Source organism: Photinus pyralis, unplaced genomic scaffold (assembly GCF_008802855.1).
Source record: "Photinus pyralis isolate 1611_PpyrPB1 unplaced genomic scaffold, Ppyr1.3 Ppyr1.4_LG1, whole genome shotgun sequence".
Taxonomy (NCBI): Eukaryota; Metazoa; Arthropoda; class Insecta; order Coleoptera; family Lampyridae; genus Photinus; species Photinus pyralis.
In genome coordinates this window covers 32,326,041-32,344,625 of record NW_022170249.1, presented here as the reverse complement: position 1 = coordinate 32,344,625, position 18,585 = coordinate 32,326,041, and the positions used below count along the sequence as shown (strand labels likewise).

General features: G+C 37.8%; 1 protein-coding gene across 4 annotated transcripts in view; it reads left to right on the top strand.

The window, feature by feature from the left end:
- The window catches only part of LOC116159346 (zinc finger protein ush), a 170,214-nt gene that overhangs the window by 126,744 nt on the left and 24,885 nt on the right, over nt 1–18,585 (top strand). Inside the window, exon 1 of one of the 4 annotated variants that reach the window (XM_031472306.1) lies at nt 2,212–2,408. The exons of 2 other annotated variants lie outside the window; for them this stretch is intronic. Coding sequence is in view for 1 of the 2 variants with exons in the window: in XM_031472304.1 (XP_031328164.1) it covers nt 12,999–13,062 (64 nt within the window). In the remaining variant the exon portion in view is untranslated. Of the gene's footprint in view, nt 1–2,211; nt 2,409–12,922; nt 13,063–18,585 lie in introns of those variants that run through there. One more of the 4 variants, XM_031472304.1, reaches the window with a different exon arrangement.

Here is an 18,585-nt window from a genome sequence, read left to right as displayed (position 1 = left end):
AAGTTACTGCTCAGTTTCTAAACCATACCATGTTTGTTTTGCTGGTTTCCTTCCCATGAACTCATCGCAAGCAGGATGCTCCAAAGCTCATCTCTTTCTATGTACGAGTATCAAAATCCAGTTCCGAATTTCAGATCACTTTTGAAGTTTGTTTCCCGTTTTCGTAACACATTGGAAGCGCATGTAAAATATACCACTTATTCATAACATGTAATTGTTATTAGAATTCTGAAGGCCTCCCATAAAGCTCTAGAGTTCTTGATAAAACTTAGAAAGAGTTGCAACAATTAAGTCATAAAAAATCAATGTTGACAATAAGGAGACCAACTTTGGCACTCTCTCATTGCTTCAAAAGTGAACTTTCTTTAGAAAAAAATTTTGAAAAAATCATCCATAGTGTTAAAGTTGCTGATAGGTTATGAAACATCGCTGCGTCCTACACAATACACATGTTTCTCTCTCGCGCGCTACTGAGATGGCGACCACCGCACTGTTCCGTGTGATAATGAAACGCAAGGTGTACGAATCAATGTGAGAGAGAGCGCATGCGTTCTCTCCATGTGAAAGAAATTTTCCGAATCTTGTGGTACTATCCGGAGCTTTAATCGAACCCAAACATTCCAACCAGAAACAGTCTTAGACTTGAAGCCTCTTAATTTTTGTAGCGCAACCTATGAAAGTGAAGCGCTTATGTCCTCACTTTTCAATACGTTCGTCGTTCCGTGCTATAGCTCAGTCGCTAGACTTCGTATCGGCTTCGAGTGTTCACTATATGAAAGCTTAAGGGGTTCCTATATGCAACTATCAAAACTTAGCTATGGCATCCATCGCGTTGTTGCACAAAATCGATATTTATACACCATCAATTTTATTTGGAAAAAGACTAAACTTGCACGATGCCCACAAAGTGATCCATATGTTTCTTTGGTAATCAAAATATCTTTAGGTCAAAATCGTTATTTATACGCCCTTTTCTTGGGAACAAGATCAAACTCGAGTGCTCGATGTCCAAGAAGGGATCGATAAGACCAACATACATTTTTGATCAAACTGTTAAAATCCTTATTTATGTACCGATTTTCTTGCGGAAAAAACCTCGTATCGACTTTGGGTTCTCGCTATATGAAAGCTGTACAGTGTACTATGGACAGTGGTGCCTTCACTATTCCGTTCATCCGGTTCATCAATTTTGCCCTTACTTACCTATTAACATCTGCTTATGTGTATCCAAGATTACAAAAATCGAGCTTTTTACATCAATATGACTATTGTCACATACGTAACCCATGAGAAGGATAAGTTATTAGTTTGTATCATATACTACTGGATGCTGTGGCCTTTGAAATTACAAAAAGTAAACAAACACCAATAAACCACAATATTATATTAAAAGGTTGAACGTAAAGCTATCTCACAAAACACATGTCAAACAGGATAAATTTGTAGTATGTGGGGGCGTGCCACAGGGCTCGCTGCTCGGGCCGCTATTGTGGAATGTATAGTGGCGTGTGATGGCTAGAGGCTCCGTAGGCAGTTGGGTTAATTTCATACGAGGAAGACGTGACCATCGTTACTGTGGATAGAAAACTATAAGAGGGAGCGATAGGTACACAACACTGAGGCGGCGGTGAAAAAAGTTCAGCAATGGATGGGAGATTGGGGCTGGATGAGCCGAAGAACTAAAACCGTCGGAACGGAGTTCGGCTGCAGTTAACAGTACGTGCATGTGGAAGGAGAAGTAGTACCACTGGAGACAAGTAGGTACCTATGACATCTTTGGGAATAAGATTTGATCGTAGTCTAATTAGATCAAAAGTTGGAATATCTAGTGAACCGTGATAACGACTAACTTACAGCAGTTGTGCGTACGATGTGTTTAAATAAAATCTCTCCTTTTGTTGCGAGTAAACGCTAATATTTATTTCCGAGGACAAAATCGATAGGAACGAATCGTTTAAAATGTAGAAAAGTTCCTTATCGCATTTGTTGCGGTCATAACCGTTTCGTAATCGGCAACGCTATCAGCTCTTGAATGTGCAACTGAATGCAGCCGGTGTGTATTATATTGCAAGGTACCCACTACCGGGTGCCGTACTAATAAACATTTCTGCTTATAACTGATAACACGCCATTGATGAATATAAATAAGGCGGCGCGCTTATCGCGAATGTACATTGCGCGGGTGCGGGGGTGGGTGGCGGACGCGAGCTAAGGATATTTAGATATTCTAATAGTGGCGGCGTTCGCTGATAACATGTATGCTAGTGCTGGCCTGGCGCGATAAGCGCCGCGACGGAGAGGTCTGCAGCTGATAAAGACGCTCCGCGTCGCTGTTCTGTTTCTCAACTGAGATAACAGTTGATATCGGCCGCACCACAGAAATAATAAAGCAGCGGGAATATAAGCTGGTATGTATCAAAAGCTGTGAGGAGCGGCTAATCTTGAGAATAATTGAATTAGAACTCCAACGTTTGTACTATCTATAGGTCGGTGCGTCGGTCTCTAATAACTTGTGTACGTAAGACGATGACGCATTGCCTAGACGTCTTCGACTCGCCCTACCTACCTCTATGGGGGTTAATTAAATTTTGCGCATTCAACCTTTCTCGCAGCGATGATATTAACAATCATTGCGCGGTGAGTTTTTTTGGTTGAGTGCCATTTAGTATTCAATCCGCGTATTGGCTGTAATGTTTCAGTATTTGTGGCTTATTTATTCAGTTGGCACGATGCAGGGAGTAGTAAGTACAGAAGCGATACGAAGTTATCGAACTTCGTGTGTGTAACGTGTACGGAATCACTTAGTTCCGACACATAAAGAACAATACTCGGAATATATCATTACAGAGTCAGGTCATGTTTATGTGTCGTGTTGCTGCATTTCCCGAGTGCCACTGTTGATCTACAATCGCTGTCTTGATCTTCACATTACATAAATAGTCAATTGATTACCAAATAACAAAAACCTCAATTCGAAATGGTGATTTATCGCACGTGCAACCGTTTCAAGCAAGTAGGTAAGCTGAAAATCCGTAACCATCCCAAAACGCATTCGAAGACGATTTCATTTGTCCAGTATGACCCCAGGAAGACGAAAGAACAATTTAGGCACGCCAATAAAACAAAGGAGCTAAACGTCATTATATGATTCAGTATATTTAGCAGTTGCAAAATAATTTACGTATACTTGCGTGAAACCTGTTGCAGTTCGTCAGAAGAGTTGAGATCTCAGCACCGAGACATCGTAGAAACCTAATACTTTTTTATTACCCATTGGCTCGAATGCGACTGTTTTGCCATTGGTTGTTTTATTTTATTGCTTTCACGGTAAACTACTTTACTATGTACAACCTGAGCCCAAGTAGACACTTTCTTCTTATGGAAGTTCATATTTTTGTCAAACACCAACCGGGACCAAATCTCCTTTGGGAGAGGATATATTTTAATAAAGAAATATGCACCCCTCATCCAATGACACATAAATGCTATAACATTCACTTTACAGAAATACCCACAAAATCAGATAGATAGATGGCATTTCTTTCCTGATTTTCTATTATCCTCTTCAGCTATTTTTCTCGTATTCCCTCCTCGTCTAGTAATTCTTTTCTTCTTTCTCTTGTTCTTTCTACCTCTTTACATTTTCGTATTAAGTCGTTCTCAGTCTGCATTTCCTTTCTTCGTCTTTCCACTTCTTTTGAACCTCGTTATTAGTTTAATGTTTCCTCCCTTCGGTATTGCGACACCCCCTCCGTTATTAGCTCCTAGTGCGTGTTTGTTTTCTCGTGTAAGTTCTTCTTTCATCATTTCCTTCTTCCTTTTTACCCCTACCCATCCGTATCCGTTTCTTACATAATATTTTTTTCGTCGTTTCCACCATTTTCCTTTTGTGTTCATCCTCGTTGACAAAAAATCTTTCATTAATTCAGTTTTCTTTCTCTTCTTTCCTCGAATCTTACTCTGTGTACTGACCACCGATTTCATTTTTATTTCCTAATGTAATATGTAATTTTGTGTACTTCTGTCTAGTCCCAGGACCCATTTGTAGTACCCACCTTTTTTGTATTCCTTCTAGTTCATTCCATTCCTTGCATCCTCATATCTCCGTTCCATACATCAACACCCCCTTCGAGGGGGACAACTTTTGGAATACAAATCACGAACCCAAGTCTTCATCCCTCTACGTAGGGAGCTTAACCCCTAAAATTTTAAATGGAAACCTGTAGCAAATGGCACATTATTTAAAAGCCAATTTAATCGTGATTACTATATAATCTGCTTTGCTTTTTAAATTCTATTGATTAGTTTCGGAGATATTCGCATTTGAAATGGTTTTTTTCCCCTGATTTAAGTCCTTTATTTATGTATTTGATATTTTTAGCACAATTTAAACCTTGTATTAAAATTTAAAAATTTTAATACAAGGTGACTTAGATCGCATTTGTTTTGGTTTTTTTTAGAAAAAACCATTTCAAATGCGAATATCTCCGAAACGAATCAATAGAATTTAAAAAGCGAGGCAGATTAGTAATCACGATTAAATTGACTTTCAAATAATGTGCCATTTGCCATAGGGTTCCATTTAAAATTTTAGGGGTTAAGCTCCCTACGTAGAGGGGTTGAAGACTTGGGTTCGTGATTTGTATTCCAAAAGTTGTCCCGCTCGAATACAAAATTGACGTGTTCGAGGATTTTTCGAAATTTCTAAATTTAATACCCTAAAAGCCCTCTGTATACTTCTCGTTGGGCCACTCTGTATACAAACAAAGAAGAAGAAATTTCTGATTCGATATTTCGAAAATTAGCATTCCGTGTGCTGCCAGGATGCGCTGTGGTAAGTGGTTGTTAGCCTACACAGAGAAGATCTTATCAATGGTCCGTATGAATAAAATGAAGCATATGCTTATACTTGCAAAATTCAAAGTAAATACTGGGAAGTGTCCCTTCATACGGTTTGTTTAGCAGCGCTGCACTGCGTCCTGTCCTGCTGCTCAGCAGCGCTGCTAAGTCGCCCAGTGTGAAGGAGCACTTCCGAGTATTTACTTTGAATTTTGCAAGTATAAGCATATGGTTCATTTTATTCATACGGGCCAATGTTTCGCTTTGAAGATTTACTTTTGTGCGATACAATCTCCCCATGTAACACAACAGAAACCGCACATCCTGACAGTACACGGCATGCTAGATTTTATAAGTTATTTCGGAAGTTTCAATACGGATAGATCGTAATGTCAGATGAGTTAAAAATATATTTTTTTTAGATTGTGAATTGTTAGTATTTTTGGACAAGTAAAAATGTGCTACTTTAGTACTGGATTTTGAAAAGAAATTAAAATTGGTTTTGTGCTATTGTTATGAAATGCTGTAGATGCAGGTAGAAGTTCTGTTATATTGAGCTAGCCGACGGTAATAATTTTTTGGTAAGAAAGTAACGATTTTAAAATATACTTTTTATTACGATCGGGCGTTTTAGTCCTAGTTTTGTAACTACCCGTTACATGAGTTGAACATCTTCTTTTGTTGGGGTTGGGAGGTATGTCCGCGCCCAGGCAATAATTCTTAGTAGAAGATTCTCTGATAATTTGTTCAAAAACTATGAGAGTCCTGAGGACTAAACGTTTTGAGGGGGAGAGCGTAGTATCGGGGGGTTTGGGAGGTATCCATACTCCCCATCCACCAAAGTATGCTCTTAACGAAGTAGAACTCGATAATTCTCAAAAGCGAAGAGTCCTGAGGACCCAACGTCTTGTGGGAGAAAACGTAGGGGGGGGCTGAGGTCTGACCCGGCCAGCAGAGTGTGTCCTGAAAAAAGTAAAATTCGATATTTCTTTATATCTTAGTCCTATCACTTTCATGGTAGAAAATGTAATCGCTTCTTCGTTTCTTCGTTCTTCAAATCATTTATGGTTTCTGCATAGACGATACGATGTTTACAATTGTTCTCCAGAGAGAAATTTACAAGGGGTTAATACCGGGACTTTTTGTAGACCAGTTTGTGTTGTGCACAAGGTCAAGCATTCCCGTTCATGTGTGCGGAAATCAACATTTTGTCATTTTCTGTTCAATTTGACGTTTATCAGGGTATATCATCTAATAATTTGCATAACTATAATTTATTGCTTTCAATGTGGAAATGCGAAGGATGTCTATCCCTTTCAATTTTCAAAGGGAAAGTGAATCGAAATGAAAACCTACAGCAATCAGTCGTATCGAGAAACAAATGCTAATGTGTTAACTGGTATTTTTGGATTGCAGACGGCTCGTTACCATTTCTGGCAATCAGCTAATCTGTTGAAAGCGGAAGCCTGAAGTGGACAGCTCCAAACTGAATAAATTTCAAGAGGTGTCGCCGGCGAGTTACGCTTAGGGGATACGTCAAACAATGGACTAACCGCGATCTTTTCTGAGCGATGACATACCTATTCGTTAAAAAGGCAAGATTTTTCGAGAGGCTTTGATTATGCCATTAACTCCGATACTTGATAAGTCACACCTCCACTTTTGTTCCCTTTTATTGAAATTCATTGCAGTTGCATTTTATTAGAGCGATATCGCGTCCTGCCTGCGAATTTCGATTACATTTTACAACCGCCATTAAGGGCATTCATTGTACTTTAAATGGTTATTAAGATTTTCCGTTACAAATATTTTGAAGTCTGCGTATAAGAAGGGAGTAGATAAAGACGTAATTTATTCTTGTTAAAATGCAATTTCTATAATATAAAAGTAAAATAAAGTGTATGGCTGCCACAATGTGTAATCTCTGACCCAAATCTTGAAACACAATTTATCTAGATAGAGGAGTGTTTTTGCAAGAAACTTTATAACTGCAAACAAACAGTTACTGTAGATGAATGTTTAATATAACTTGTCTCGGCTCAGCGCAGTCGGTCAATGCTTTAAAGTTTCGAGTGCCGTAAATAGTCGCCGAGTTTGAAGATGAAAAACTTACGCGATTTCTATCAAACCAAGCACAAGTGTATAGTGGCTGCCGCAAGTTTTCATATTCAGTTTTCGTTTACTAAAAGCAAGGTAAGAAGCGCAAAGCGAGTTTACTGCGACCTCGAGTAAGTAATCTTATCGCTCGTTTACTGAATACACCACGGACACTATTCGGAGCCTCTTATCTCACCGTCTTTAACTATATTCTGCTATGTTGTTTGAAGACTTGGATGTGTATCTCTTACATCATATTATGTGTTATGAGGAGAAGTACAATTATTATTAGAGCAGAGGACAAGAACGGCTCCTTACTATCAACATTCGGTCCGAGATGTTTTGAATACGTCGTCGCACTCAACCTGAATGGCCCTTTGTTATCATACTTTCAGATTCTCAATCTCCCCATTCGAATAATAGTGGTTTAACTCGTACCTGCAAGATTACAGTAATGGAAAAGAACCGACACAGAAACTCGTAGATATGTCGCCAAGTCCTTAACTTTATCAGTTACATATTTAGACAAAACCAAATTTTATTAAAAGGATAAAAAAAAAAAATATTTTGACCGTTGTTCTACACGCAGCAACTTTCATGAATCCAAAAGTCGCATTTGGGTACAAATATTAGATAAATGTGAATGATTTGATTAATTACATCAAGTGTGAGACATTTTCCTACTGGTTATGATTAGGGACCGGACTTATATGCATGAAAACACATAAAAAATGCACATATTATATGCACAAAAAATATGGCAAAAAAGCATGAAAAATTAAACAATGCACAAACAATTATTGAAATTTCTTTAATTCATACTATTTAAACATAAGCTGTATTAAAACCATCTTAAAATGTATGCGCCTATTACTTAGTACGTGGTTATACACAGAGAAACGTTTTTCCGCATCGACACTACCAACTGGAACGTTCTTGAGTTGATATCAGCTGAGGTTTTGCATTTAAATTTTCTCCAGCCAACATTCGTCATCTCATTTGTTGAACTTGAAAATTTTCTTGCAGTATAAATTAATGCCGAATTGAACACCGCTGACGTTTTATAATTTGACAAACTTGGGCGCCGTATTTTTTTTTGTATTTCATTTAATTTTATCCTTTTTTTCTTTTTGTTTTTTCTATTTTTATTGTTTTCTTTTGTTCTGTTTCTATTTTATAATTTTTATTTTATTTGATTTCTTATTTGTTTGTCTTTATAATTTATAGATAAAAATATAATTGTTGCAAGGAATTGTATAGGATGTGGGCAGGTGTGTAGCGCGTATCATGTCTCAGGTGCATATTACTGACAAAGTTACTGTAGTTGAAGACGGCGGAGCTGGTGGATTTCAAGGAGATGCTGTCGTACATAGGGATCATAGTCAATCGAAAAATCACCGTCAGATTTAACTTTCTGCCCCACGTTGGGCGCCAATTGTAACGGTAGTTACAAAATTTAAACTGATTGCCTTATAAATGCTCGAAATGTGAGTTGGTGCGACTAGCTCAATCGAGAAGAAATGTGCATCTTGTCCTATTACTCTCGATGGGATAAAAATTACTTTAATTGCTCTTGGACCTAGAAAAACTGGTTCCATTCATGCTCCACTAACACAGGAAATCACTGCTCACTAAGGGCCGGTATTATAAAGCCCACTTGAACGGAGATTGGCGTTCAATCGTAGTTTGAGTGCGATTGCGCGTATTATAAACGCCGTTTAAGTCGTAACCAGAGCTCAATCTCCGATTGTAGTCAACCCGCCAATTTTCTCGGATTTTGGCGTCCAAACGGAGATTAGGCGCGCGCACGTGTAAAGAACTGTAACCAGTTTATTTTGTTTTGTCATTGTTTCTATTTATAACGAAATGGAAATAATTGAAATTGGACGTGCAAGAGATCGGTTACTGTGGACAGTAAGCGACGATGACTCATCATCAGAGGATGAGTTCATTAGAAGAAGAGCAGAAATTTTAGAGAAGGTGTTGATCATTTCGGCAAGTGATATGAAGAGGAATTTTGGCAGAGATTTCGGTTATCCAAGGATACTGTTAGATCCCCATAAAACAAGATTCGAGCACTAAATTGTCCCCCAAACAAACAAGTAGGTTTGTGCTTTTCTATGGAAATTCTATTATTTTTGCGAATTTACGCAACTGGGTGTGTTAATTAATTAATAATAGCCCATCAATGGTGAGGCTGTCGTCACCAGCTCTAGCTTCATTACCAGTAAGGTGTGCTAGATCATATTTTGTCTTCAGTTACTCAAATGTGGCTCAGTCAATGCAGCGTTATACTTCTCTGCAATTTTCTTCCATGCGAGGGTGTATAAACACAGAATGATTAGGGATATAGATGCAAACAAAAAACTCACAACTGATGACATCCTGATGCTTTACCTTGTTCTTGGTAGTAGAGGCGTCCGCCCGTTTATTTTCAATTATATGTAAATATGACTTGTCTATCATTGGCACAGTGGCAGGCAAAACAGCGCTATGTAAAACGATTTAGCAAGGGGATGAACAGATCAGCACAGTTACAGTGGCAGGGGCAAATGGCACAAAAGCGAACGAACGGCGCGGGCGCGATGGGTGCGAAGAACGTAAACGTCATCAGCTGTCACTGTCAGCTGACGCATCGGCCACTGAAAATTCTGCGCTCTGATTGGTCCTCGGTTCGCCCGCAGTGTTACCATCCTAGGGATCGTAAGCTCAAACGGAGATTAACCAAACGCTCTTCCCAAGGTGTTTATAATACGCAACCGCTCTCAATCTTGGTTTGACGTTCAATCGCCGTTTGATTAATCTCCGCTTGAACTGTACTTTTATAATACCGGCCCTTAATCCCTCAAACTTTACTAAATGGTTTGTAATAACCCAGGTCCAATCGGGAAGCGACTGCACGACTCAAAACAAAAATCAAAACCCCCGCCAAAGCTAACGAAAGTTCACGCACGGTACCTGATCGTCGTCCACTTCGAGGAGGTGTGTGTGTCGCTCTAAGGATCGGCCAATATAAATAAAACTCAAGAAATGGGGGGAAGTGCAATTTAATAAAAACGTTAATAACAAAAACATTTAAATACAAATTCAAATCAGGGTTGCCCTCTCTTAATCACACGAGAATAGGGACCTCATTCGTTACAAAGAAGGAAAAAAGAGCTATTGAAAACCTTCTAGGGTATGTACACATGATACTACAACTTAACAGTATCATGGTATGTACCCATCCACTTTCTCACTTTTCTTCCAATTTGCATTTAACAGTTTTACATTATAATAGTTTTTTCAACCTGGACAACAACATTACTCTTAATCGTGACTTTACACCCATATTTGAAACATTGCGCCATCATCTTTCACGGAAAGGAATGTATTTATTACGCCTTATATGTAAGGTAGAGCTCACACCGAGAGCTCGCGGTACGAAGAATACACATAATAAATCATTTTTGTTTATGGTTAAGAGCCCACCTGTGTCATTATAATACAGATATATAGGGGTTATAGTATTTGTATAACATAAGGGTTTCGAGACCCATCAACATAACAGTATTCAAATATAAAAAAATACACCAGAAGTCATAATAATATCCACAATCGGTATATATACAATAAAGATTAAAGCAAAATACAACTGCTTGTAATGCCATAATCTGAAACTAAACATGAACAAAGCAATCTCGAAGGTTTAATTCTATGGCCCTTGGATTTGAAGCTCCTTTGCGAGGCTTTACTCGCTAGCCCAACATTTTCGAACAGAGGCCCTCAGTTAAGAAAAAAACCATAAGAAACCTACTGAAGTCGCTTCTACAGCTCAGGAGGAATGAATTCTCCTTCGCAACATCAGAGAGGTCAGAGGTCTTGTTCCCTTTATTTTGGCTCAGAAACCAATCATCTACATTTCACCAAAAAAGCATCATCAATCCACAAAGCTCCCGACCCATCGTAAACCGACAAACACATCGGAAATGGAATTCTAAATTCGCCTTTGATAAGTTTAAATGTAAAATGTTACAAACGTGAAAAAGTTCCACTCGATATCTACAAGATACTCTAAATATAATCAACACTCCGTCATTAATCTTATAAATGAAATGTGAGCTACAACTTGTGCAAAGTTCTACCCTGCCTACAGTACCCAAGCCCTAACAAACACCTAATTGTATAAACATCCTGTATAATCTTAAATGAAATATAACCTACCCTAAATTATGTTAACGCCCTGTATATAATCTTTAGCGTTTCCCGTATGAATCAAACATACCCAAATGTCCAAACAGGATAAACAAGTATAAATTGTGTATCAACTCTGGTGCAGATAAAAACGTTTTTTTTAACGCGAATAGCTTTTTTCGACATCACCAAATGATAAATTTTTGCAGACGTTCTCAATCGCCCTTTGTGAGTACCCTCTTCGGACATTCCGTTCTTTGAGATAATAAGGGAATAATCCCGAACAACGATAAAGAGGTTCGATGGAGGAGGGCTATGGTTGCTAGAAATTAAATTCCTTTTGTTAGGACCATTTTCATTACAGTACCGTGAAGGATAAAACTAGTTCCCCCCCCCCCCACTCCGCTCCGTACTTTGATAAGAGGACAGAAAGAAGGGCAGTAGAAAACGGTTCCTTTCGTTGAGATCTTTAATTAGAATACTATGACAGATAAAATTATTTTTTTATAAACCGATGGCCCTATTGCACCATATTATTTAATTTGCAGTAGTCGATTTTTCTGCAGTCAGATAACATTTTTTAATTGCCATTCACGTTTACGGTGAGAATACCTCAATTTTTCGGGTGATTGTATTTTGTACCTTCGTTTTTTATCGACGACGACTAATCTTTCATGGCCCTTCGATGTCTATCGGGGTTTCTAGAATATTCACTGCATTAAAGTATTATTGACTTCTGAATCAAGGCCATTATGATGATATTGAAAGTGGCCAATAGCTTCCTTTGATATTTTGAGAATGCGATTGTTTTTCTTTTTTCACCATTGTACTCAGCATAAAAAACACACTAGTTCTCTAATTTAATAGACCTTGTATCTCTTATCTCAATATATGAACTCTTAATTTCCCCGTGGAGATCTCGGCATTGATAAACTCGTTAATGTCTCAAATGGTCACCAATTCTTGGCTCATTTGCGTACATTTTTTTATCATGCTTAACTATTACACCCTGTAGGTAAGTGAATTCATGATGTAAACTGGAACTGTTATAATGCGAAGTATTTCCAGCAATAATTAATGCTCACATTCCAAATTAGTGGTATCTATTTGGGAGACCATCAAATGCGTTGCTTATTTCACATGTGAAAGTAAAGATTTACGACGTTGGTTTTTCGTAGGTGAAATGACCAACTTCCCGCGGTTTGCAACCGACTTATCGCGAATTATTATCTAAAGACGTTATAAACTATTTCCTCCACACGAAAAGTAGGTGTCGGTGTCGCCGACGATGCTTTTTTATGCTGGAGAGATTACGTTTATCGGATGGAACAAAACTTTGTCAATATTTGAGAACTGATAACATCAATTTGTTATACAGAGTAAGTAACACACAAGTAAGGGAGGGCGAAGTCGAAAACTTTTAATCCGTCGCTTTATCTGTCGGTGTACGGCTTTATGCATACAGGGGGGCGAGTGTTCGACATGGTGGTTGGTCTTGGAGACCGGGCCGAACGGCGGCGGTAGGTATATACGGGCCTGTTCGTCGCCCGATAGCGCCAGAGATACGACCTGGAAGTAGGAAACGAGACACGTAGATAAGAAAGTAATATGGCGGCTGCAGCAAAGAGATAACATGCGATACGACCTGCACGCGGTGCACCCGTTACGTGCTCAAAAACTTTTAGTTCTTATGCATTTACATTTAGATATTGCGACTACGATTTCGCCTACCTACATCACCCTTATCGTCGCGTTTCACATTCGACCGTTTGTTCACGGTAATAAAAGTTCAGATAAAGAATTAATAACTTCGATAAATTCGTATCATAATTAGTTACTATCACCAATACAATCTTAAGGCAAGATTAACAAAACTAAAACTAATTTAAATGTGTTTACTTCTTCGTGTGACCAGCATTTTTTCCTCGCGCCCGGTTGTTAATTGTATTGTAGGTGAGTAAATTGTTTTAAAAATCGCAGGTTGGTGGTGGGTGAGTATTACAAATCTTGTGAAACTTCGGGATGCAGTCATGTGCAGTTTTTGATTAGAGAATGATAGGCGTGTGCAACATTCATATTGTTCCCTTATCTTTATTCGTTTTTACATTTATGAGAATGGTTGCATTTGTTTTGAAAACTGTTACAATGCTAGATTAGTATTAAATATTGCTATGATGAATGATAACTTATCATTTTTCCATTAACAGTTTCATATACACAGCCAGAGAATCAAAATCAATCGTTCGCTAAATAAAAATTATAAAGCAACCGTGCGTGATTATGTTTTCTTATTATTCGTGGTATTCATATGAGAAAATGTTAACTGTTGGTTGGCATGCAAACAGAACTTTTCGTTACAAAGAAGTAGGTTCAGAGTTTCTAATTTGGTGTATCGCTGTCATTCGCACGGTGTAATCTAAAGTAATAGGGGATGTATGTACTCCCCACTTTTACTATGAGCAGATGGTCGATGCACAATGTAAGAGAGGCGGCAAATTTGAGCCCAGCCTATGCCATATCTGTAACTTATGAGGTTTTCTTACGAAAATCACGACCGGGCGCATTTTTCAAGGATGGATGGAACAGCTCCACGCCTGCCAATATTAAAGAGAGCGTGAAAAGCCACTGTGTAGTGATCACTGACTCTTTATTTCGAATAAACGTGTATAATTCAAATACGCTATGTTCTACCGACCACTGCTCCGTCGTTATTGAAATGGCACCCTACACCATACTACAATGGTCGTTCTATGCGTTCTAAAAACATCCGGTTCCCGTTTGTCACTTTTTTTTGTAAAGATTGTAAACATCCGTCGTTGTTAAACTTGCGTGTTTTTTGGTGAGTCTAGAAAGAAAGAGTGGAAAAAGTTGTACGTCCCAAAATGGGCGTGAATTAGAAACATCTAGTACTAGAAATTATGTGGTTGATAGAGAGCCGTGGGACCATGCGCGTTAAGTCACGATGGCGTTCGCGTCGAGCGGCTAAAAAATTAAGCCGACTACTCGTAAGTTTGCGCGGAGTAGTTTTGTAATTTGTGAAGAGCCGTTAAAGCGTATGCCTTGAGCCGCAAACAGTTAAGTCAACAGCCTATAAATTACCAGGGTGATTTTAGATTTTGTGAGATAATTTATGTCATTGTTTGAAAGTTCGCCGATTGTCAATGCAAGTGAGAAATTACGCGTGATTACGATAACTAAGACTTCTGACCTTGCGAAAAAATGCTATTATCTATAAATCGGAACAGTACGAGTAAAATTCGCATGAATCCGAGATGAATCTAAGTTGTGTGACCTTTACTAAAGTTTAGTTTGCGAGGTAGGAAATTATAACGTTAAATGAGAACAAAGCGTAAACTGAAACGCCCAAGAATAAATCATCGTAATATTCTAAAGGGGAATGGACTAAAAATAAAACTAAATCTCCGCTTATCTGCAGGGGCCGATCGTGCCCAGATAACATTTTTTTAATGGCATTGACGCTTACCGTCGAATTACTTAAATTTGGGTGATTGTATTTCAGCTTCAAATCAAAGCAGCCATTCATTTATGAAACCCAGGATTTTGATCCGATCGTTTGTAGCGACAAAGTAGAGCAACCAATGCTTCGAGTTTAGCGACCCAGAAACATCTCCTTTAGTTTAGTAATATTTTATTTATTTATTTTTGGCCTTTATTTCTGAGTGGGCTGTTCTACCATCCCAACATTTACAAATATCCATGCCCGAACCAGGGACCCTTAGTACCGCAGTCGAACTTCAACTCAACTGTTCCACCCGGACCGACAAATGAAAAACTTCTTAAAGATTTAGTTACTTCATCTCAACCGAAAATTCGAACTGTATATAATTTGTAACGCTTTGGGCAAATGTTGCCTTTGGATACACGCACGGTAAGCTCAGGCAAAGTAGAGGTGGGTCGGGGTGAATAATGAGGTTTGTGCACATTAACCAAAACGAAGCAAAAGGAAATATAGTAAACCGGATAGGGCCCACTTAGTAAATTTCAAAAAAGGAGAGAGAATACTTACCGAAAAGGGGAAAGAAGGCAAGCTAAGAGATCCTTGTTCTGATTTTGATAAGCTAAAGAAATCAAATAATTGACAGGGTAGAACATAAATAATAATTGTGGTCATAGTCATGACTCATGGGTAATTTAATAAATGATATCAAAATATTACAAATGAACACTGTAATATCTAGATCTGAAATGCCAACGTTTCAATTTAACTCAATTAGCAAAAAGCGAGGCAAAAAGAGATCAACTCGTCGTCAGGAAAATTATCAATATCAAAATGGGCTTCCGCAGAAAACAATGGAGCTATTGTTAAATGACAAGTGTATGTAATTACAATGTGATTGTATCGAAAACCAGTATGTAATCAAACTTTGTATCAAGGAGTCATCGAAAATGAAAATGTTACCTTTGAACTAAAGGTCGGAACAGCCCTCTGAGCTCAGAAGGACGTTTTTCTACCTTATTCGTAACAGATAGCAACACAAACAAACAAGCAACAGGGATAGCGAATAGCGCGGCATATAAATATTGCGATAGCAATGTCTAACGTTCGACACTCGGATACTTGTATACTAAAACCGTAATTAAAGCTCAAAAAGAATCAATAATTCAATTACGTTAACGAATCAAAAGCAAAATTTTAAACGACAACGAATCGTCCGTACAAATCGGTGAAATATAAAAAGCATAAACGTGACGTTTTCTTCAAGAAAACTACTTTACGATGTACAAAATGTATTTATTTATTTATTCATGTTCATGTTAGGGTGCAAAGCACTTACAATTGTCAAAAAAGGTTTACATGTAAAAGTGTATATAACATAACAAGTCAAAAGTAGAATAAACAAACAATAATACATTTGCATTTGCATTTGTTGAATGCTGCTCGACAGAAAAGGTGTGGTAGCCCGCCTTGTCCGTCATAATCAACGACGTACGACTCCTCCAAAATTCGGACTAAGCCTCTCTTGAACCCACAAGAAGAACAAGTCGCCGTTCATATCACCGTGATAATCGGCGAGTTTGGGCTAGATTTTTTGCGAGGAACTAACATTATTTTATGTCAAAAATTGTTAGTAGGAGCGGATCTCTTCTCTCAGTTTTTTTAGTTTCTAAAATGTGCTTTGAACAAATGAACCATGTATGAATTTGTGCCAAACAAATTTTTATCAATAGCCAATTTCTATGTTCCGAAAAAAACTGATGGTTTTAATTGGTCAGCGTTTCCGGGCAATGGTGAATTATTTTTATTGATTAAAATCTGTCAATAAAACTTTATGGTCCTTCTAACGAAATCTCAATTTTGAACATCTAGGAAAACGATACTCATCCAGGTATAAGCTGTCTTAATGCAACATTTCAATTTCGAAAATTAATCAGTCAAAGCTTTTAAATGTCTGTTAATTGGAAATAATTCCGCCTTGTCTTCTTCTCGGTTCCTCTGCAGACTTATCAATATTCGTATATTAATTATACAAAATTCCTGAATTACAAATTACACCATAACTGTCCGTGCGCTCTTTCGAAAAGTTAATTTTATATTGAGCTTCAGTGTGAGGTCTTATTTCACGTTGAGGTGACGACAAGTTCCAAATTGGTAGTGGATCTATATTAATATCGCCGAAGCAATTAGCCGACGTAATAAATTATAGAGACAGGCCTTTTTCGGTTATAATAGACGAACTTTAGTTCGTTACGTGAAATTTAGGTTAAATTAATGTATACGACATCAGCCTTAAAAAGTAGATAAATTCGTTACGGACCAAAACTGAGATCTGTTATCAACGTGCCCGCTATATAGCAGAGCGTTCCAAAGCTGATACTAATCACATGCGGTTCTGCCCTTATCTGTAACATTATACAGCTCAAAAAACCTTTCTAAATGTGAGCTGTTTCATCCATGATAACACTTTATCATTAAATATTTCATCATAATTAATGATCTGGTGGTTTAGCCATTAGTGATAAACGTATTCAGCTGATATGATCAGTTTTCAAAGTGTACATTAGATTTCTATAGCGATATGCAAATAAAAAGATGGAAGATAAAAATACATTCTAAAAAGCAGCCATAGATGTTACGATTCGTAACATTACAAGAATGTAGCTTTACTGCCTACACGATTTACATTAAAACCACGCAATAAATAGTGTATGAAGCGAAAAAAATTAACGACGCTTTTTCCTTTTCGCGATTTTCGAATCCCCGACAGAAAGTTGCGAGGTAGTTTGACAAATTGAGTTTGAAAAACGTCATTACGTTTATTGGTTTATTAGCACTAAAGTCGCTATTAGAGTCGTGTTCGACACAATAAATACCAGTAATTGACTTGTAGAGGCTTGTATGCAAATGCAAAGCTTAAAGTATGTACAAATTTTCATGAAGGATACCGAGTGTACTCTCAAAATCTAAGTATTTTGAGGTTATCGATGACGACAATGGCTTTACTTAATCTTATCCTAAAACATTTTATTAATTACTAACGAAACAATAATAAGTATATGTCTCCTACTTAAAGTGACATGCTATTTGAGAGTCAACTTGAAGCACTTCATTTGATGATTGTATCGCCGATCACTTGAAGATGGAAAATTTATAATTATGACAGCATCAAGCTATTTTGACTGGTGAAGAATTAGTCCAGGAAATGTATAATTTTAGGATGCAAAATTCATGGTAGTTCTGGACATAGGCTTGTTTAATGTTTTCTGTGTCTATGAATCCGAATTTTCAACTTCCCACCAAAAATTCCCCCCCCCCCCCCCCCCCCCAATTTTGAAAAAAAGAAAAAATATCGTTTAAAAAAACCGTTATTTTGTGTATTTCAGAGAAAAAGTATCTGGAAATTTGGAAAGTAGACAAAAAAATCGTATGATATTTTGTCGTAGGGCAAATGGGTAGGGCGATTTCTTAAAAAAAAATTTTTTTTCTTACTTATCAAGATTTGAGGTGGTTGCGGGGGGAATTTTTGGTGGGAAGTTAAAAATTTGAACTCAGCAACCCAAAAAACAAAAAGTAAGCCTATTTCCAGAACTACCATTAATTTTGCAAGCTAAGGTCCTAATATGTTCTGTATTGCCTGGGCTAAATAGGTTTTCGTAGTAGAGAATTTGGAAAGTCTCTACTATGAAATCAGATCAAATTGGATTGGAGCCATGTGTTAAATGAGTTCGAAGAGTTGTGACTCAGAGGGCCGATGGGTCTGCGGATCGGAGATCGAAGCAGGTTGTCTGTCAGTTGAGAAGGGCAAGTCAAATCCGGTCCGTGTGTGACGTGGGTTAGCGTATTTAGGGCTGCGTGCGTTGGCACTTACTAATACCAATTTACCCCTAGTTTGACGGTCTCTTCATAGAACTTATCATTTTAGAACCACTGAATTTGGGTTTGGGAAGAGTTCATATTGTGTTTGAGGTGATCTGATGGAAATGACTTCATACAACAATGACTTAACAATAGTTTAG